Genomic DNA, 22,333 nt, shown 5'->3' on the forward strand with positions numbered 1-22,333 from the left:
CCATCCTACTCTAAACAATCCCTCTACCATCCTACTCAAAGCAATCCCTCTACCATCCTACTCTAAACAATCCCTCTACCATCCTAAACAATTCCTCTACCATTCTATTCTAAACAATCCCTCTACCATCCTACTCAAAGCAATCCCTCTACCATCCTACTCTAAACAATCCCTCTACCATCCTAAACAATTCCTCTACCATTCTATTCTAAACAATCCCTCTACCATCTTACTCAAAGCAATCCTCTACTATCCTAAACAATACCTCTACCATCCTAAACAATCCAGCTACCATCCTATACAATCCCTCTACAATTCTAAACAATCCCTCTAGCATCCTAAACAATCCCTCTACCATCCCAAACAATCCCTCTACCATCCTACTCTAAACAATCCCTCTACCATCCTAAACAATCCCTCTACCAACCTAAACAATCCCTCTACCAACCTAAACAATCCCTCTACCAACCTAAACAATCCCTCTACCATCCTAAACAATCACTCTACCATCCTAAACAATCCCTCTACCAACCTAAACAATCCCTCTACCAACCTAAACAATCACTCTACCATTCTAAACAATCCCTCTACCATTCTAAACAATCCCTCTACCAACCTAAACAATCCCTATACCAACCTAAACAATCACTCTACCAACCTAAACAATCCCTCTACCAACCTAAACAATTCCTCTACCATCCTAAACAATCACTCTACCCTCCTACTCTAAACAATCCCTCTACCAACCTAAACAATCACTCTACCATCCTAAACAATCCCTCTACCAACCTAAACAATCCCTCTACCATCCTACTCTAAACAATCCCTCTACCATCCTAAACAATTCCTCTACCATCCTAAACAATCACTCTACCCTCCTACTCTAAACAATCCCTCTACCAACCTAAACAATCCCTCTACCATCCTAAACAATCCCTCTACCAACCTAAACAATCCCTCTACCATCCTACTCTAAACAATCCCTCTACCATCCTAAACAAATCCTCTACCATCCTAAACAATCACTCTACCCTCCTACTCTAAACAATCCCTCTACCAACCTAAACAATCACTCTACCATCCTAAACAATCCCTCTACCAACCTAAACAATCCCTCTACCATCCTACTCTAAACAATCCCTCTACCATCCTAAACAATTCCTCTACCATCCTAAACAATCACTCTACCCTCCAACTCTAAACAATCCCTCTACCAACCTAAACAATCACTCTACCATCCTAAACAATCTCTCTACCATCCTACTCTAAACAATCCCTCTACCAACCTAAACAATCCCTCTACCAACCTAAACAATCACTCTACCATTCTAAACAATCCCTCTACCATTCTAAACAATCCCTCTACCAACCTAAACAATCCCTCTACCAACCTAAACAATCACTCTACCATCCTAAACAATCCCTCTACCAACCTAAACAATCCCTCTACCATCCTACTCTAAACAATCCCTCTACCATCCTAAACAATCACTCTACCCTCCTACTCTAAACAATCCCTCTACCAACCTAAACAATCACTCTACCATCCTAAACAATCCCTCTACCATCCTACTCTAAACAATCCCTCTACCATCCAAAAAATTCCTCTACCATCCTAAACAATCCCTCTACCAACCTACTCTAAACCATCCCTCTACCCTCCTACTCTAAACAATGCCTCTACCATCCTACTTTAAACAATCCCTCTACATTCTACTCTAAACAATCCCTCTACATCCTACTCTAAACAATCCCTCTACATCCTACTCTAAACAACCCCTCTACCATCCTAAACTATCACTCTATCATCCTAAACAATCCCTCTACCGACCTACTCTAAACAATGCCTCTACCATCCTACTCTAAACAATCCCTCTACCATCCTACCCTAAACAATCCCTCTACCATCCTACTTTAAACAATCCCTCTACATCCTACTCTAAACAATCCCTCTACCATCCTACTCTAAACAATCCCTCTACCATCCTACTCTAAACAATCCCTCTACCATCCTACTTTAAACAATCCCTCTACCATCCTACTTTAAACAATCCCTCTACCATTCTACTCTAAACAATCCCTCTACCATCCTACTCTAAACAATCCCTCTATCCCCTCCTGTAGCCCCCTGACTATTACCTATTTAGTACACTCCCTCTGCATCCCAAATGGTACCTCGTTCCCTATTTAGTACACTCCCTCTGCATCCCAAATGGTACCTCGTTCCCTATTTAGTACACTCCCTCTGCATCCCAAATGGTACCTCGTTCCCTATTTAGTACACTCCCCCTGCATCCCAAATAGTACCTCGTTCCCTATTTAGTACACTCCCTCTGCATCCCAAATAGTACCTCGTTCCCTATTTAGTACACTCCCTCTGCATCCCAAATAGTACCTCGTTCCCTATTTAGTACACTCCCTCTGCATCCCAAATAGTACCTCGTTCCCTATTTAGTACACTCCCTCTGCATCCCAAATAGTACCTCGTTCCCTATTTAGTACACTCCCTCTGCATCCCAAATGGTACCTCGTTCCCTATTTAGTACACTCCCTCTGCATCCCAAATAGTACCTCGTTCCCTATTTAGTACACTACTTTTGACCAGGACCAATAGGCTTCAGTTAAATTGCACCGAATTAGATAGGAAGTTATAGTGTGAATATATTACTGGTTAATTGTTATTGTTGTGGGATCATTATGTTGTCTGGCCACTACTAATAGGGTCATAGACATTATGAGGCTTTTCTGAATATAGTCATGTAGTCATGTCTGTGTCCCAAATGTAACCATATTCCATATACACTACTTTGACCAGAGCTGAATGGGTCCTGTTCAAAAGGTAGTGCACTACTTACACTGAGTGGACTAAACATTAGGAACACCTTTCTAATATGGAGTTGCAAACCCCCTTTTGTCCTCAGAACAGCTTGAATTTGTCAGGTCATGGACTCTACAAGGTGTTGAAAACGTTCCACAGGAATGCTGGCCCATGTGGACTCTACAAGGTGTTGAAAATGTTCCACAGGGATGCTGGCCCATGTGGACTCTACAAGGTGTTGAAAGCGTTCCACAGGGATGCTGGCCCATGTTGACTCTACAAGGTGTTGAAAATGTTCCACAGGGATGCTGGCCCATGTGGACTCTACAAGGTGCTGAAAGCGTTCCACAGGGATGCTGGCCCATTTTGACTCTACAAGGTGTTGAAAATGTTCCACAGGGATGCTGGCCCATGTTGACTCTACAAGGTGTCGAAAGCGTTCCACAGGGATGCTGGCCCATGTTGACTCTACAAGGTGTCGAAAGCGTTCCACAGGGATGCTGGTCCATGTTGACTCCAACGCTTCCCACAGTTGGGTTAAGTTGGCTGAATGTCCTTTGGGTGGTGAATCATTCCCGATACACATGGAAACCTGTTAAGCGTGTAAAACCCAGCAGCGTTGCAGTTCTTGACACACTCAAACCGGTGCGCCTGGCACCTACTTCCATACCCAGTTCAAAGACACTTCAATATTTTGTCTTGCCCATTCACTCTCTGAATGACACACAAACACAATCCATGTCTCAATTGTCTCAAGGCTTAAAAATCCTTCTTTAACTTGTCTCCTCCCCTTCATCTACACTGATTTGAAGTGGATTTAACAAGTGACATCAATAAGGGAAAGAGAAAGGGGGGATACCTAACGTTAGTCAGTCGTCCAACTGAATGTATTCAATTGAAATGTGTGCATGAGAGGTGCATGTGGGCTGCCTTGGGTTTGGTTCTTCTCCAGTCATATTGTAGTATTGGTGGAGTTTGGTCACTTTTGAATTTACTGCTTTGACCTACGTCATCCAAATCGTATGATATGTTAGGAATTTGTAAGTGCTTTAAGATCCCCCGGACTGTATCTTAAATCTGCTTTGAACCAAGATCGGTTTGTAAAGCCCTTTTACCCATAACATATCTGTTTTTATTTCCTTCCCTTTCTCTGTCCCAGGGTTGATTCGTCTTCAGGAGCTGATCAAAGCTCCGTCCAGGTACAGCATCAAGATTAAGATTCGCCAGCTGCCGACGGAGAGTAAAGACGCCCGGCCGTTACTAAAGGAGATGAAGAAGGGGAAAGAGTTCTATGTTATCTTCGACTGTTCCTACCAGACCTCCGCAGACGTACTCAAACAGGTCAGTATGTCTGCTTACCCTTCCTCTCCTCTCCACTCCTCTCCTCTCCTCTCCTCTCCTCTCCTCTCCTCTCCTCTCCTCTCCTCTCCTTTCCTTTCCTTCCCTCTCCCTTCCTCTACTTTCATCTCCTTTCCTCTTTAACACAATTCCAGTTTGGATTTTGTGGCCAGACAGATTAGTCGATTTTCTATCCCCTGCAGAAATCCTACAGTATGTTCATTTCCAATGCCAAATTGAGCTTGTTTCTATTCAGACACACACATTTAAAACCAGTAGCTGTGAAACAGATAAATGGAAACACCACACGAATGTGTACCAATTGAGACATTTATTACTCATACAGTCACCTAAATGCACAGCGTGCATACCAAACAAAATGAGCCCCTGCTAGAAACGGAGGAAGTGTGTAATTTGCAGTGGGCCCAGGGGTATGGCTATAGTTATGGATGGATGGAGTTTAAGCTAGTAAATGTGATTTGTGCTGGCTTGGGAAGAACACTAGCGGTGTGTGAGCTGAGCTCTGTCTATCTCTTCGGTCCCAAATGGAATCCTATTTGCTATATAGTATACTTCATTTTTAAACCAAAGCCCTATGGGTCCCTGGTCAAAAGTAGTGCACTACATAGGGAATAGGGTGCCCTTTGGGACTCATCCTCTCCGTCTCTCCTATACAGATCATGTCCATGGGGATGATGACTGAGTATTACCACTTCTTCTTCACTACTCTGGTAAGAAGATTGTTTTATTACTTTGATTCAGGCCGTGTGTCTAAACGGCACACTGTGTACTAATCGTATTCATCGCAATACGCACCATTTAGAACGTACTGTTTGGTCAAAACGAATGCAGTAAGTAACAAATAACCAGAGTACGTGTCTCCTGCTACTGAGAATACCTCTGTCACGTTCGCTGTCTTCAAACTCCCTGTCATGAATGAGCCAAGGGTCATGTAGTTCGTGCGTGTAGTTCCACGTCTTTAATCGTAGTGAAACCCTCACAACAAAAAAACATGTAAACAGAAACCGACCGTGACACAAACAGAAAATACATAACTACCCACAACATTAGGGTGGGCAAAAGGCTGCCTAAGTATGATTCCCAATCAGAGACAACGATAGACAGCTGCTTCTGATTGGGAACCACACTCGGCCAAAAACAAAGAAATAGAAAACATAGAATGCCCACCCAAATCACACCCTGACCTAACCAAATAGAGAAATAAAACGTCTCGCTAAGGTCAGGGCGTGACAACCTCATCTAAATGTGCAATTGCATTGATTCCTGCCATTGGTTCATTTTGGTACAGCGCGTCCCCCTCAGCTGATTATCAGCTATTGTCAAAACATGTGGGTTTTTAGATATACGATTCTCTTCCTCAATAGTGTGCAGAGAATTCTACTAGATGAAAAGCCTAAATGAGTAGGAAATACTGGCATTTAAAGCATACTACATTTTTAGAAATGTCACATAGAATAAAATGGCATTTTTTTCACATACCCAAAATCCTTACAATTCAGACCTCAAGTACGGGTCTCCGGACACGGGTCTCCGGACACGGGTATCTAGACACGGGTATCCAGACACGGGTAATATTAAGACTGCTGGTGAACACAGTGTTGAAATCTAACGGAATAGTAACATGTGTACTTTTCTCAAATGCCATGGTATTACATATTACATTCTTCTCCCATTGTTTGGAGTCTCTCTGAGTATATCATTTGAAAGGTCAATTGTTTTGAGGATTATAGGTAGGGGTGAAAGGTCAATTTGTTTTGAGGATTATAGGTAGGGGTGAAGGGTCAATTGTTTTGAGGATTGTAGGTAGGGGTGAAAGGTCAATCATTTTGAGGATTATTGATAGGGCTGAAAGGTCAATTGTTGAGAGGGTTATAGGAGTCTGGAGTTTACCCTGACCACGTTATTTAACCTTGTGCCACTGACTGACCACACAGAAAATAGCTAGTTACTACCTCCAGGTGTTTCTCCCTCTTCAGGACCTGTTTGTTACTAAACTCCAGGTGTTTCTCCCTCTTCAGGACCTGTTTGTTACTAAACTCCAGGTGTTTCTCCTTCTTCAGGACCTGTTTGTTACTAAACTCCAGGTGTTTCTCCTTCCTCAGGACCTGTTTGTTACTAAACTCCAGGTGTTTCTCCTTCTTCAGGACCTGTTTGTTACTAAACTCCAGGTGTTTCTCCTTCCTCAGGACCTGTTTGTTACTAAACTCCAGGTGTTTCTCCTTCCTCAGGACCTGTTTGTTACTAAACTCCAGGTGTTTCTCCTTCCTCAGGACCTGTTTGTTACTAATCTCCAGGTGTTTCTCCTTCCTCAGGACCTGTTTGTTACTAAACTCCAGGTGTTTCTCCTTCTTCAGGACCTGTTTGTTACTAAACTCCAGGTGTTTCTCCTTCTTCAGGACCTGTTTGTTACTAAACTCCAGGTGTTTCTCCTTCTTCAGGACCTGTTTGTTACTAAACTCCAGGTCTTTCTCCTTCTTCAGGACCTGTTTGTTACTAAACTCCAGGTGTTTATCCTTCTTCAGGACCTGTTTGTTACTAAACTCCAGGTGTTTCTTCCTCCTCAGGACCTGTTTGTTACTAAACTCCAGGTGTTTCTCCTTCATCAGGACCTGTTTGTTACTAAACTCCAGGTGTTTCTCCTTCTTCAGGACCTGTTTGTTACTAAACTCCAGGTCTTTCTCCTTCTTCAGGACCTGTTTGTTACTAAACTCCAGGTGTTTCTTCCTCCTCAGGACCTGTTAGTTACTAAACTCCAGGTGTTTCTCCTTCCTCAGGACCTGTTTGTTACTAAACTCCAGGTGTTTCTCCTTCTTCAGGACCTGTTTGTTACTAAACTCCAGGTCTTTCTCCTTCTTCAGGACCTGTTTGTTACTAAACTCCAGGTGTTTCTTCCTCCTCAGGACCTGTTTGTTACTAAACTCCAGGTGTTTCTCCTTCCTCAGGACCTGTTTGTTACTAAACTCCAGGTGTTTCTCCCTCCTCAGGACCTGTTTGCTACTAAACTCCAGATGTTTCTCCATCTTCAGGACCTGTTTGTTACTAACTCCAGGTGTTTCTCCTTCTTCAGGACCTGTTTGTTACTAACTCCAGGTGTTTCTCCTTCCTCAGGACCTGTTTGTTACTAAACTCCAGGTGTTTCTCCCTCCTCAGGACCTTTGTTACTAAACTCCAGGTGTTTCTTCCTCTTCAGGACCTGCTTGTTACTAAACTCCAGGTGTTTCTCCCTCTTCAGGACCTGTTTGCTCTGGACCTGGAGCCGTACAGGTACAGTGGTGTGAACATGACCGGGTTCCGCCTCCTCAACATAGACAACCCCCAGGTCGCCTCCGTGGTCGACAAGTGGTCCATGGAGCGCCAGCAAGCCCCGCCCAAACCAGAGACGGGCATGCTGGATGGCATGATGACGGTACGTTGGCCAAATGTTGACAAGGTTAATGCGACCAAAATATGGGATTTTGTTGAGATGTATTACATTTAATATATTACCGACCGGCTTGTTTCGGGCTTATGTAGCAAAATTTGAAATTGTGTTTTTTACATTGGATTAAAGTAGAGACTCAGAGCTAGAAAATGATAGATCACACACTACAGTTGAGGAACAATTGGAAAGTAGTTTTGCTTTGAAAGTTGATAAACTTGTAACCTCACTTTTGAGAAAATGCACCTTGAATGTTTTGGTACCTACTGGAGAGCTCTTCTTTGTCTACACCGATTCAGCATCTTTCACACCCTTTTAAGCTTTAGCCCCACCCATCTCTTTAAGGATTCATATGTGAGGCCGTGGACTAAACAACCAAAGAGTTCAAGACTAAAGGCTGGTTTATAGTACGTGTGTGTTCGAAAATTTATTCTGGAGTGTCAGAGTGTGCTCTGGGCGTTGGTTAACTCAAAGCGTTGTCAGATTGTCTGTTCGTAAATTCTGAGCGTTTCGCTCTCGGAGCGTTCAGAGCGCACACTGGACGCTCTGGCCAAGGAGTAGGGTTGATCTGAGCGTTCTGACCGAACAACAGCAGTCACGCACCCAATAATAACCTAAAACACAAATATACACTGGAGTTGCTTACCAAGACGACATTGAATGTTCCTGCATGGCCTAGTTACAACTTTGAATTAGATCTACTTTATAGTCTATGGTAAGACTTGAAAGTGGCTGTCTAGTAATGATTAACAGAAAACTTGATTGAGCTTGAATCATTTTTTAAAGAATAAGGTGCAAATATTGTACAATCCAGGTGTGCAAAGCTCTTAGAGACTTAACAAGAAAGACTCACAGCTGTAATCGCTGCCAAAGGTGATTCTAACATGTATTGATGTGAATACTTACAGTATGTAAATTAGATATTTCTGTATTTCATTTTCAATCAATTTCAAAAAAATTCTAAAAACATATTTTCACTTTTGTCATTATGGGGTATTGTATGTAGATGGGTGAGGAAACAATATATTTAATCCATTTTGAATTCAGGCTGTAGCACAACAAAATGTGGAATAAGTCAAGGGGTATGAATACTTTCTGAAGGCTCTGTAAATCAAAAACATGAAGTGCCTGTGGTCCTCCAGGACCAGGGTTGCCTACCCCTGCCGTACACTATTGAGATCAATTAAAGCCAACTTTTTTTAAAACACATCTCTTCCAGACTGAGGCAGCGTTGATGTATGATGCTGTGTACATGGTGGCAGCAGCCTCCCAGCTCTCCACTCAGATCACTGTCAGCTCACTGCAGTGCCACAGACACAAACCCTGGCGCTTCGGAGCACGATTCATGAACATGTTCAAAGAGGTGAGTGAGGCAAGCCACTATATAATGGAGTATTCCCTCTATCCCTCACTCCCTCCTCTTTCCCACCTCCCCTCATCCCTCACTCCATCCTCTTTCCCACCTCCCCTCATCCCTCACTCCATCCTCTTTCCCACCGCCCCTCAACCCTTACTCCCTCCTCTTTCCCACCTCCCCTCAACCCTTACTCCCTCCTCTTTCCCACCTCCCCTCATCCCTCACTCCCTCCTCTTTCCCACCTCCCCTCATCCCTCACTCTCTCCTCTTTCCCACCTCCCCTCATCCCTCACTCCCTTCTCTTTCCCACCTTCCCTCTATCCCTCACTCCCTTCCTCTTTCCCACCTCCCCTCATCCCTCCCCTCATCCCTCACTCCATCTTCTTTCCCACCTCCCCTCAACCCTCACTCCCTCCTCTTTCCCACCTCCCCACAACCCTCACTCCTTCCTCTTGCCCACCTCCCCTCAACCCTCACTCCCTCCTCTTTCCCACCTTCCCTCATCCCTCACTCCCTCCTCTTTCCCACCTCCCCTCATCCCTCACTCCCTCCTATTTCCCACCTCCCCTCAACCCTCACTCCCTCCTCTTTCCCACCTCCCCTCATCCCTCACTCCCTCCTCTTTCCCACCTCCCCCCATCCCTCACTCCCTCCTCTTTCCCACCTCCCCTCTATCCCTCACTCATTCCTCTTTCCCACCTCCCCTCATCCCTCACTCCCTCCTCTTTCCCACCTCCCCTCATCCCTCACTCCCTTCTCTTTCCCACCTCCCCTCAACCCTCACTCCTTCCTCTTTCCCACCTCCCCTCATCCCTCACTCCCTCCTCTTTCCCATCTCCCTCATCCCTCACTTCCTCCTCTTACCCACCTCCCCTAATCCCTCACTCCCTGCGCTTACCCATCTCTCCTCATCCCTCACTCCCTTCTCTTACCCATCTTCCCTCATCCCTCACTCCCTTCTCTTACCCACCTCCCCCATTCCTCACTCCCTCCTCTTTCCCGCCTCACTTGATCGTTCCCTCTGTTCTTTCATCCCCTTATGTCAGCAGCATACCCCCCTGCATCCCACTGCTGGCTTGGGGGGGGTTGGTCCTGGTTGATCTCTGGATGGGAGACCAGATGCTGCTGGAGATGGTATTGGAAGTCCAGTAGGGGGCACTCTTTCCTCTGGTCTAAGGCAATCCCAGGGCAGTGATTGGGGACATTGCCCTGCATAGGGTGCCATCTTTCGGATGGGATGTTAAACTGGTATCCTGACTCTCTGTGGTCATTAAAAAAAAAAATGCCATGGCACTTTTCGTAAGAGTACGGCTGTTAACCCTAGTGTCGTGGCTAAATTCCCAACCTGGCCCCATTCCACCATGGCCACCTACGCATCCTCCTAATTGGCATATATCACTCTCCACCTGATAGCTGATGAGTGGTGAGCGTTCTGGCACAAAATGGTTGGACATTGGTGGTGGATGAGGTGAGTTTCCCCTTCTACTATGTAAAAGTCCCTCAGTTGGTAGAAAAGTGCTAATATAAATCCAATCAATTATTTTCCCTGCTCTCTTGATCCTTCAATCTATTTGTTCTCACCTCCCTTCATGCCTTTTTTCCTTTCTTTTCACACTCCTTCATCCATTCTTTCACATCTCACTGCCTTCATCTTATTTAATCACTGGTGGTCTATAGAGAATGGAGTTAAGACCAGATCCTACCAAAGGTGTGGAGTGTGTGTGTGTGTGTGTGTCATTAACTTCTTAATTGTTTTTCACAATGGAGGAAATCATGCCTTGCATGTGTTTGACAATGACTGAAGAGGTGTTACCTGTCACTGAGGTAGTACACTGAGTAGTACACTACATGGAGGTGTGTAGTGTGGTAATATTGGTTCAAATGTTTATGCGGTGGAAATTCAACACCAGCGAAACCTGAAGTCAGTATTAAATGAATCACTCGTTACTATCAGTTAACTGGAGGGGTTACAACAAACACTGCACACACAGTACAAGTCGGTCAGAAGCTCCCCCAGGGCGATGCCTTCAGTTCTCTTATGTAAAGCTACACAGACAAGTTATATAGGCATGATTTACATTGTTCATTATTAACGTTGGTTTCTGCATGTGACTGACCGATAGCTCACGAGGCTTCTTCTCTCAAAGCTGAGACCTTGAAACTGAGATACTAATTTTAGTTCCCAGAGCAATGTTCTGGGCGTACTGCCAAATTGCTTATACAGTGATTGTGAGAATTCCTCCCGTGTACAATCAATCAGTCACTCGAATGAACCCAACCAAGATGTTTATCAGAAAATTAGCATTATGCTAATATATGATCTGTGTACGATCTGATGCGCACAAACATAACATTTACATCTATTATACTGTGTTTACCTCAAATGCGACCTGTAATGAGACTAAGCAACTAGCCTATTACATTTTTTTTATCTGACTACATATACAGTTCCTTGTTGGAAGTTTACATACACTTAGGTTGGAGTCATTAAAACTCGTTTTTCAACCAATCCACACATTTCTTGTAAACAAACTATAGTTTTGGCAAGTTGGTTAGGATATCTACTTTGTACATGACACGCGTAATTCTTTCCAACAATTGTTTACAGACAGATTATTTCACTTATAATTCACTGTATCACAATTCCAGTGGGTCAGAAGTTTACATACACTAAGTTTATTGTGCCTTTAAACAGCTTGGAAAATTCCAGAAAATGATGTCATGGCTTTAGAAGCTTCTGATATGCTAATTGACATCATTTGAGTCAATTGAAGGTGTACTTGTGGATGTATTTCAAGGCCTACCTTCAAACTCAGTGCCTCTTTGCTTGACATCATGGGAAAATAAAAAGAAATCAGCCCAAATAAATTGTAGACCCCCACAAGTCTGGTTCATCCTTGGTAGCAATTCCCAAACGCCTGAAGATACCACATTCATCTGTACAAACAATAGTATGCAAGTATAAACACCATGGGACCACGCAGTCGTCATACCCCTCAGGAAGGAGACACATTCTGTCTCCTGGAGATGAACGTACTTTGGTGTGAAAAGTGCAAAATCAATTCCAGAACAACAGCAAAGGACCTTGTGAAGATGCTGGAGCAAACAGCTACAAAAGTATCTATATACCGACAGTTAAACGAGCCCTATATCGACATAACCTGAAAGGCCGCTCAGCAAGGAAGAAGCCACTGCTCCAAAACCGCCATAAATAAGCCGGACTACAGTTTGCAACTGCATATGGGGACAAAGATTGTACTTTTTAGGAAAATGTCCTCTGGTCTGATGAAACAAAAATAGAACTGTTTGGCCATAATGACCATCATTATGTTTGGAGGACAAAGGAGAGGTTTGCAAGCCAATGAACACCATCCCAACCATGAAACACGGGGGTGGAAGCATCATGTTGTGGGGGTGCTTTGCTGCAGGAGGGACTGTTGCACTTCACAAAATAGATGGCATCATGAGAGAGGAAAATTATGTGGATATATTGAAGCAACATCTCAAGACATTAGTCAGGAAGTTAAAGCTTGGTCGCAAATGGGTCTTCCAAATGGACAATGACCCCAAGCATACTTCCAAAGTTGGGCAAAATGGCTTCAGGACAACAAAGTCAAGGTATTGGAGTGGTATCACAAAGCCCTGACCTCAGTCCTATAAAACATTTGTGGGCAGAACTGAAAAAGTGTGTGTGAGCAAGGAGGCCTACAAACTTGACTCAGTTACACCAGCTCTGTCAGGAGGAATGAGCCAAAATTCACACAACTTATTGTGGGAAGCTTGTGGAAGGCATCCTGAAACGTTTGACCCAAGTTTAAATTGTTTAAGGCAATGCTACCAAATACTAATTGAGTATGTAAACTTCTGACCCACTGGGAATGTGATGGAAGATATAAAAACTGAAATAAATCCCTTTACTATTATTCTGACATTTCACATTCTTAAAATAAAGTGGTGATCCTAACTGACCCAAGACAGGGAATTTTTACTAGGATTAAATGTCAGGAATTGTGAAAAACTGAGTTTAAATGTATTTGGCTAAGGTGAATGTAAACTTCCGACTTCAACTGTAGATGGATTTAGCAACATGCAAGAGACTATCGTTGAGTTATAGGAATTGGCTATCAACGAAGGAATAAGAACTGTCTATCAAAGGCAGATATTTAGTCACATAGTAAAATGAATGGATTCACATACAAGGCATGAAGCTTAAGTTACAAAGCATGAATAAACATTACAAGCATTACTAATCTAGGTATGATCAGAGAATGAGAGAGACACAAAGAATCCATGGCTTGTGCCATGGCCCATAGCTCTTTGGGGAGAGAGAGAGGCAAAGTCTTCTCATGCTGTTTTGACTCAATTTGGCATGAGGGTCTGCTATACAAATGAATGGAAAACTGTGTTGGGGGAAAAACATGCAACATTCCAAAATTCATGTACACAAATAACAATTGTGACGTTAAAATTGGCAAAAAGACAAACACATTTTTTTCCACAAGACCCTGGGGTGAGACAGGGATGCAGCTTAAGCCCCACCCTCTTCAACATATATATATCAATGAATTGGTGAGGGCACTTGTCACGGTTGTGTGGAGAGATGGACCAAGGCGCAGCGTTCCACATAATTTATTAAGTGAAACTTACAAACAACAAAAAAAGAAACAAACAACGAACCGTGACTTCAGCGGTGCCACATGCACTAACTCAAAACAAGATCCCACAAAACAGTGGGGAAATGGCTACCTAAATATGATCCCCAATCAGAGACGACGATAAACAGCTGCCTCTGATTGGGAACCATACCAGTCCAACATAGAACTAAACAACCTAGATAGGAACACCCCCCCCCCCCTAGTCACACCCCGACCTAACCAAAATAGAGAATAAAACAGGCTCTCTATGGTCAGGGCGTGACAAGCACTAGAACCGTCTGCAGCACCCGGCCTCACCCTACTAGAATCTGAAGGCGTAGGCTCATGTTTTTAGTTGGATAGGTTTCTCGATTTTTATGCATTCTTCATCAAACCATTTGTCATTTTTGTTAATGTTCTTACGTTTTCTGCTTAAAATTTTTAGATTTGATAGGGAAGCAGAGAGGTTAAATATACTATTTAGGTTTTTCTACTGCCAAGTTTAGACCTTCACTATTACTGTGAAACATTTTTTCCAGGAAGTTGTCTAATAAGGGTTGAATTTGTTGTTGGAATTTTTTTGGGGGGGGTTTTACACTACTTCCCTTCCATCTATAGCATTTCTTAATATTATTCAGTTCCTTTGGTTTTGATGCTTCATTATTGAGTTTTGCTCTGTTCAGGTAAACTGTGATTTTGCTGTGATCTGATAGGGGTGTCAGTGGGCTGACTGTGAACGCTCTGAGAGACTCTGGGTTGAGGTCAGTGATAAAGTAGTCTACGGTACAACTGCCAAGAGATGAGCTATAGGTGTATCTACCGTAGGAGTCCCCTTCTGGTAGTTGATTCTAAGATTTGTATATGATCAGACAGGAAGACAGACGGACAGACAGGATGACAGACGGACAGATGGACGGACGGACAGACAGACGGACGGACGGACAGACGGACGGACGGACAGACGGACGGACGGACAGGAAGACGGACGGACAGGAAGACGGACGGACAGGAAGACGGACAGACAGGAAGACGGACAGACAGGAAGACGGATAGACAGGAAGACGGATAGACAGGAAGACTGACGGACAGAAGGACAGACACTCCTGATCAAATCATATCACATTTATTTATAAAGCCATTTTTACATCAGCAGATGTCTCAAAATGCTTGTACAGAAACCCAGCCTAAAACCCCAAACAGCAAGCAAAGAAGATGTAGAAGAACGGTGGCTATGAAAAACTCTCTATAAAGGCAGGAATCTAAGAAGAAACCTAGAGAGGAACCAGGCTCTGAGGGGTGGCCAGTCCTCTTCTGGCTTTTCCCGAGTGGAGATTAAAACAGTACATGACCATTTTAAAGCCCAGTCATTCTTCTGGGTGTTCAAACGTTCATATATGACCAGCAGGGTCGAAAACAACAAGTCCGAGACAAGGTAGCACGTCCGGTGAACAGGTCAGGGTTCCATAGCTACAAGCAAAACAGCAGAAACTGGATCAGCAGCATGACCAGGTGGACTGAGGACAGCCAGGAGTCACAGTCCTGAGGCATGGTCCTAGGGCTCAGGTCCTCCGGGAGGCGAGGGGAGAGAGAGAGAGAGATGGGAGAATTAGGAGGGAGTATAGGACAGAGAAGACAGGAGAATTTCACCAGATAGGGCAGACTGACCCTAGCCCCCTTGCTCATAGACTATTGCAGCATATGCATATACCCCCTGACAGGGCTAACCGGACAGGGCCAACCAGGTAGGATATACTAACTACACCCACTTTGCCAAAGCACAGCCCCCACGCCACTTGAGGGATATCAACAGACCACCAACAGACCACCAAAGTACTACCCTGAAACAAGGCTATGTATAGCCCACAAAGATTTCCTCCACCGCACAAGCCCGAGTGGGCGCAAAACTGGACAGGAAGGTCACCTCAGTGACTCAACCCACTCAAGTCAAGTATAGCGAACAGATCCTGGCACGACGTGATGCACCACTCCTAGGGACGGCATGGAGGAGCATTTTCAAGCCAGTGTCTCAGCCCACGTAATATGGTCAGAGGCAGAGAATCCCAGTGGAGAGGGGAACCAGCCAGATAGAGAAAGCACTAAATACATGGCCAGAGTGGGTAGCCGAAGAGTTAGAGCATTGCAGTCTAATCTAGAAGTGACAAAAGCATGGATGAGTTTTTCTGCATCATTTTTGGACAAAAAAACTTTTCCGATTTTTTGCAATGTTAGATCAAACAGCAGATCTCTTTGTTTCTTGGGACCTAGAACTAACATATCTGTTTTTTCCCGAAATTAAGAGTCAAATGTTTGCCGCCATCCACTTCCTTATGTCTGAAACACAGGCTTCCAGGGAGGGCAATTTTGGGGCTTCACCGTGTTTCATCGAAATGTACAGCTGTGTGTCGTCTGCATAGCATTGAAAGTTGACATTGTGTTTCTGAATGACATCACCAAGAAGTAGAATACATAGTAAAAACAATAGTGGTCCTAAAACGGAACCTTGAGGAACTCCAAAACTTAAAATGGATTAGTCAGAGGACAAATCATCCACAGAGACAAACTGATATCGCTCTGACAGGTAAGATCTAAACTAGGCAAGAAATTGTCCGAGTAAACTAGGCAAGAAGTTGTCCATGTAGACCAATTAGGGTTTCCAATCTCTCCAAGTAATGTGGTGATCGATGGTGTCAAAGGCGGCACTAAGGTCTAGGAGGACAGATGCAGAGCCTTGGTCTGATGCCATTAAAAGGTCATTTACCACCTTCACCAGTGCAGTCTCAGTACTGATGGGGTCTGAAACCAGACTAGAGCATTTCATATGCATTATTTGTCTTCAGGAAGGCAGTGAGTTGCCGTGCAACAGCTTTTTCTAAAATGTTTGTAAGAGGAATGGGAGATTCGATATAGGCCGATAGTTAAAAAAAAAAAAATCTGGGTCAAGGTTCGGCTTTTTCAGGATAGGCTTTATTACTGCCACTTTTAGTGAGTTTGGTACAGATCCGGAGGATAGGGAGACGTTTATTATGTTCAACATAGGAGGGCACAGGAAGCAGCTCTTTCAGTAGTTTAGTTGGAATAGGGTCTAGTAGGCAGCTGGAAGGTTTAGAGGCCATGAATGTGTCAAGAGGTACAGGATTAAAAAAACTTGAGTGTCTCATTGGAGAGGCCTTTTTTAACTCAGTATTCTTCAGGCTTTAGCCATTTTTCAGTCAGGCCAATAACATCAAGGTTAAGATCCATGATTAGTTTACTGACTATGACTGCCTTGGAAGTGAGGGATCTAACATTATTAAGTAGTCCTATTTTGAGTTGTGAGGTATTATCACAGTCTCTTTAAAAAATGACAGGGATTGAGGAGGTCTTTATTCCAGTGAGATTGCTCAGGGGAACACCACCATGTTTAGATTTTCCCAACCTAGGTCGAGGCACAGACACTGTCTCAATGGTGATAGCTGAGCTGACTACACTGCCTGTGCTAGTGGCAGACTCCACTAAGCTGGCAGGCTGGCAAACCTGCCTGCTGCATGACCTTCACGCTATCACATTGTGGAGTTAGACAGGGCTCTACGTTGATAGATAAGATGAGAGCACCCCTCCAGCTAGGATGGAGTCCGTCACTCCTCAGCAGGCCAGGCTTGGTCATGTTTGTGGGTGAGTCCCAGAAAGAGGGACAATTATCTACAAATTCTATCTTATGGGAGGGACAGAAAACAGTTTTCAAGACTGCTGTAGAGCTGGTAGCCAATCAGTCTGTCCGTTTGTATGTGTGATCCTTGAGATCAGAGTTTTAAGAGTTATGTTTTAATGACCCTGATCCTGTTTACAGAAGAAAGTACTTTTATGTGAAGGTGGATTCTGAATATAACAACCATAATTTTTTTTTACATCTCAGTCTCCCTCTTGCATGTTAATGTCAGAAATCCATTTCCAAAAATAGACATGATTAAAATATGGGCCAAAATGACAAAATGCAGACGTGATGGTTTTATCAGAAACTTGACTAAAGAAAATCTCTGTCAAATTACTGGATTTCTATTGATTGGTACATGGTACCTCGGCTTCTACAGACCGCCCTCGGCTGCTACAGACCGCCCTCGGCTGCTACAGACCGCCCTCGGGTTGCTGCAGACCGCCCTCGGCTGCTACAGACCGCCCTCGGCTTCTACAGACCGCCCTCGGTTGCTACAGACCGCCCTCGGCTGCTACAGACCGCCCTCGGCTGCTACAGACCGCCCTCGGCTAATACAGACCGCCCTCGGCTGCTACAGACCGCCCTCGGGTTGCTACAGACTGCCCTCGGCTGCTACAGACCGCCCTCGGGTTGCTACAGACCGCCCTCGGGTTGCTACAGACCGCCCTCGGGTTGCTACAGACCGCCCTCGGGTTGCTACAGACTGCCCTCGGGCTGCTACAGACCGTCCTCGGCTGCTACAGACCGCCCTCGGCTGCTACAGACCGCCCTCGGCTGCTACAGACCGCCCTCGGCTGCTACAGACCGCCCTCGGCTGCTGCAGACCGCCCTCGGCTGCTACAGAGCGCCCTCGGCTGCTACAGAGCGCCCTCGGCTGCTACAGACCGCCCTCGGCTGCTACAGACCGTCCTCGGGTTGCTACAGACCGCCCTCGGGTTGCTACAGACCGTCCTCGGGTTGCTACAGACCGTCCTCGGGTTGCTACAGACTGCCCTCGGGTTGCTACAGACCGTCCTCGGGTTGCTACAGACTGCCCTCGGCTGCTACAGACTGCCCTCGGGTTGCTGCAGACCGCCCTCGGGTTGCTACAGACTGTCCTCGGGTTGCTACAGACTGTCCTCGGGTTGCTACAGACTGTCCTCGGGTTGCTGCAGACCGCCCTCGGCTGCTACAGACCGCCCTCGGGTTGCTACAGACCGCCCTTGGGTTGCTACAGACCGTCCTCGGGTTGCTACAGACTGCCCTCGGCTGCTACAGACCGCCCTCGGGTTGCTACAGACCGCCCTCGGGTTGCTACAGACCGCCCTCGGGTTGCTACAGACCGCCCTCGGGTTGCTACAGACCGTCCTCGGGTTGCTACAGACTGCCCTCGGCTGCTACAGACCGCCCTCGGGCTGCTACAGACCGCCCTCGGGTTGCTACAGACCGCCCTCGGGTTGCTACAGACCGTCCTCGGGTTGCTACAGACTGCCCTCGGCTGCTACAGACCGCCCTCGGCTGCTACAGACCGCCCTCGGGCTGCTACAGACCGCCCTCGGGTTGCTACAGACTGCCCTCGGGTTGCTGCAGACCTCCCTCGGCTGCTACAGACCGCCCTCGGCTGCTACAGACCGCCCTCGGCTGCTACAGACCGCCCTCGGCTGCTACAGACCGCCCTCGGCTGCTACAGACCGCCCTCGGGTTGCTACAGACCGCCCTCGGCTGCTACAGACTGCCCTCGGGTTGCTACAGACCGCCCTCGGCTGCTACAGACTGTCCTCGGGTTGCTGCAGACCGCCCTTGGCTGCTACAGACCGCCCTCGGGTTGCTACAGACCGCCCTCGGGTTGCTACAGACCGCCCTCGGGTTGCTGCAGACCGCCCTCGGGTTGCTACAGACTGTCCTCGGGTTGCTACAGACTGTCCTCGGGTTGCTACAGACTGTCCTCGGGTTGCTGCAGACCGCCCTCGGCTGCTACAGACCGCCCTCGGGTTGCTACAGACCGCCCTCGGGTTGCTACAGACCGTCCTCGGGTTGCTACAGACTGCCCTCGGCTGCTACAGACCGCCCTCGGGTTGCTACAGACCGCCCTCGGGTTGCTACAGACCGCCCTCGGGTTGCTACAGACCGCCCTCGGGTTGCTACAGACCGTCCTCGGGTTGCTACAGACTGCCCTCGGCTGCTACAGACCGCCCTCGGGCTGCTACAGACCGCCCTCGGGTTGCTACAGACCGCCCTCGGGTTGCTACAGACCGTCCTCGGGTTGCTACAGACTGCCCTCGGCTGCTACAGACCGCCCTCGGCTGCTACAGACCGCCCTCGGGCTGCTACAGACCGCCCTCGGGTTGCTACAGACTGCCCTCGGGTTGTTGCGGACCGCCCTCGGCTGCTACGGACCGCCCTCGGCTGCTACAGACCGCCCTCGGCTGCTACAGACTGCCCTCGGGTTGCTACAGACCGCCCTCGGCTGCTACAGACCGCCCTCGGGCTGCTACAGACCGCCCTCGGGCTGCTACAGACTGCCCTCGGGTTGCTACAGACCGTCCTTGGGTTGCTACAGACTGCCCTCGGCTGCTACAGACCGCCCTCGGGCTGCTACAGACCGCCCTCGGGTTGCTACAGACCGCCCTCGGGTTGCTACAGACCGCCCTCGGGTTGCTACAGACTGCCCTCGGGCTGCTACAGACCGTCCTCGGCTGCTACAGACCGCCCTCGGCTGCTACAGACCGCCCTCGGCTGCTACAGACCGCCCTCGGCTGCTACAGACCGCCCTCGGCTGCTGCAGACCGCCCTCGGCTGCTACAGAGCGCCCTCGGCTGCTACAGACCGCCCTCGGCTGCTACAGACCGTCCTCGGGTTGCTACAGACCGCCCTCGGGTTGCTACAGACCGCCCTCGGGTTGCTACAGACCGCCCTCGGGTTGCTACAGACCGTCCTCGGGTTGCTACAGACCGTCCTCGGGTTGCTACAGACCGTCCTCGGGTTGCTACAGACTGCCCTCGGGTTGCTACAGACCGTCCTCGGGTTGCTACAGACTGCCCTCGGCTGCTACAGACTGCCCTCGGGTTGCTGCAGACCGCCCTCGGGTTGCTACAGACTGTCCTCGGGTTGCTACAGACTGTCCTCGGGTTGCTACAGACCGTCCTCGGGTTGCTGCAGACCGCCCTCGGCTGCTACAGACCGCCCTCGGGTTGCTACAGACCGCCCTCGGGTTGCTACAGACCGCCCTCGGGTTGCTACAGACCGTCCTCTGGTTGCTACAGACTGCCCTCGGCTGCTACAGACCGCCCTCGGGCTGCTACAGACCGCCCTCGGGTTGCTACAGACCGCCCTCGGGTTGCTACAGACCGTCCTCGGGTTGCTACAGACTGCCCTCGGCTGCTACAGACCGCCCTCGGCTGCTACAGACCGCCCTCGGGCTGCTACAGACCGCCCTCGGGTTGCTACAGACTGCCCTCGGGTTGCTGCAGACCGCCCTCGGCTGCTACAGACCGCCCTCGGCTGCTACAGACCGCCCTCGGCTGCTACAGACCGCCCTCGGCTGCTACAGACCGCCCTCGGCTGCTACAGACCGCCCTCGGCTGCTACAGACCGCCCTCGGGTTGCTACAGACCGCCCTCGGCTGCTACAGACTGCCCTCGGGTTGCTACAGACCGCCCTCGGCTGCTACAGACTGTCCTCGGGTTGCTGCAGACCGCCCTTGGCTGCTACAGACCGCCCTCGGGTTGCTACAGACCGCCCTCGGGTTGCTGCAGACCGCCCTCGGGTTGCTACAGACTGTCCTCGGGTTGCTACAGACTGTCCTCGGGTTGCTACAGACTGTCCTCGGGTTGCTGCAGACCGCCCTCGGCTGCTACAGACCGCCCTCGGGTTGCTACAGACCGCCCTCGGGTTGCTACAGACCGTCCTCGGGTTGCTACAGACTGCCCTCGGCTGCTACAGACCGCCCTCGGGTTGCTACAGACCGCCCTCGGGTTGCTACAGACCGCCCTCGGGTTGCTACAGACCGCCCTCGGGTTGCTACAGACCGCCCTCGGGTTGCTACAGACCGTCCTCGGGTTGCTACAGACTGCCCTCGGCTGCTACAGACCGCCCTCGGGCTGCTACAGACCGCCCTCGGGTTGCTACAGACCGCCCTCGGGTTGCTACAGACCGTCCTCGGGTTGCTACAGACTGCCCTCGGGTTGCTGCGGACCGCCCTCGGCTGCTACGGACCGCCCTCGGCTGCTACAGACCGCCCTCGGCTGCTACAGACCGCCCTCGGCTGCTACAGACCGCCCTCGGCTGCTACAGACCGCCCTCGGCTGCTACAGACCGCCCTCGGCTGCTACAGACCGCCCTCGGCTGCTACAGACTGCCCTCGGGTTGCTACAGACCGCCCTCGGCTGCTACAGACTGCCCTCGGGTTGCTACAGACCGCCCTCGGCTGCTACAGACTGTCCTCGGGTTGCTGCAGACCGCCCTTGGCTGCTACAGACCGCCCTCGGGTTGCTACAGACCGCCCTCGGGTTGTTACAGACCGTCCTCGGGTTGCTACAGACTGCCCTCGGCTGCTACAGACTGCCCTCGGCTGCTACAGACCGCCCTCGGGTTGCTACAGACCGCCCTCGGGTTGCTACAGACCGCCCTAGGGTTGCTACAGACCGCCCTCGGGTTGCTACAGACCGTCCTCGGGTTGCTACAGACTGCCCTCGGCTGCTACAGACCGCCCTCGGGCTGCTACAGACCGCCCTCGGGTTGCTACAGACCGCCCTCGGGTTGCTACAGACCGTCCTCGGGTTGCTACAGACTGCCCTCGGCTGCTACAAACTGCCCTCGGCTGCTACAGACCGCCCTCGGGCTGCTACAGACCGCCCTCGGGTTGCTACAGACCGCCCTCGGGTTGCTGCAGACCGCCCTCGGCTGCTACAGACCGCCCTCGGCTGCTACAGACCGCCCTCGGCTGCTACAGACCGCCCTCGGCTGCTACAGACCGCCCTCGGCTGCTACAGACCGCCCTCGGCTGCTACAGACCGCCCTCGGGTTGCTACAGACCGCCCTCGGGCTGCTACAGACCGCCCTCGGGCTGCTACAGACT

At 48.6% G+C, this 22,333-nt stretch overlaps 1 protein-coding gene across 2 annotated transcripts in view; it reads left to right on the forward strand.

Moving 5' to 3' along the window:
* The window catches only part of LOC139385855 (glutamate receptor ionotropic, kainate 1), a 143,374-nt gene that overhangs the window by 86,265 nt on the left and 34,776 nt on the right, over positions 1-22,333 (forward strand). For both annotated transcript variants that reach the window (XM_071131121.1, XM_071131122.1), the window contains exons 5-8: positions 3,978-4,159; positions 4,834-4,887; positions 7,410-7,583; positions 8,815-8,958. In XM_071131121.1, coding sequence (XP_070987222.1) covers positions 3,978-4,159; positions 4,834-4,887; positions 7,410-7,583; positions 8,815-8,958 — 554 coding nt within the window. The remainder of the gene's footprint in view (positions 1-3,977; positions 4,160-4,833; positions 4,888-7,409; positions 7,584-8,814; positions 8,959-22,333) is intronic.

Source organism: Oncorhynchus clarkii, chromosome 27 (assembly GCF_045791955.1).
Source record: "Oncorhynchus clarkii lewisi isolate Uvic-CL-2024 chromosome 27, UVic_Ocla_1.0, whole genome shotgun sequence".
In the NCBI taxonomy this organism is placed as follows: domain Eukaryota; kingdom Metazoa; phylum Chordata; class Actinopteri; order Salmoniformes; family Salmonidae; genus Oncorhynchus; species Oncorhynchus clarkii.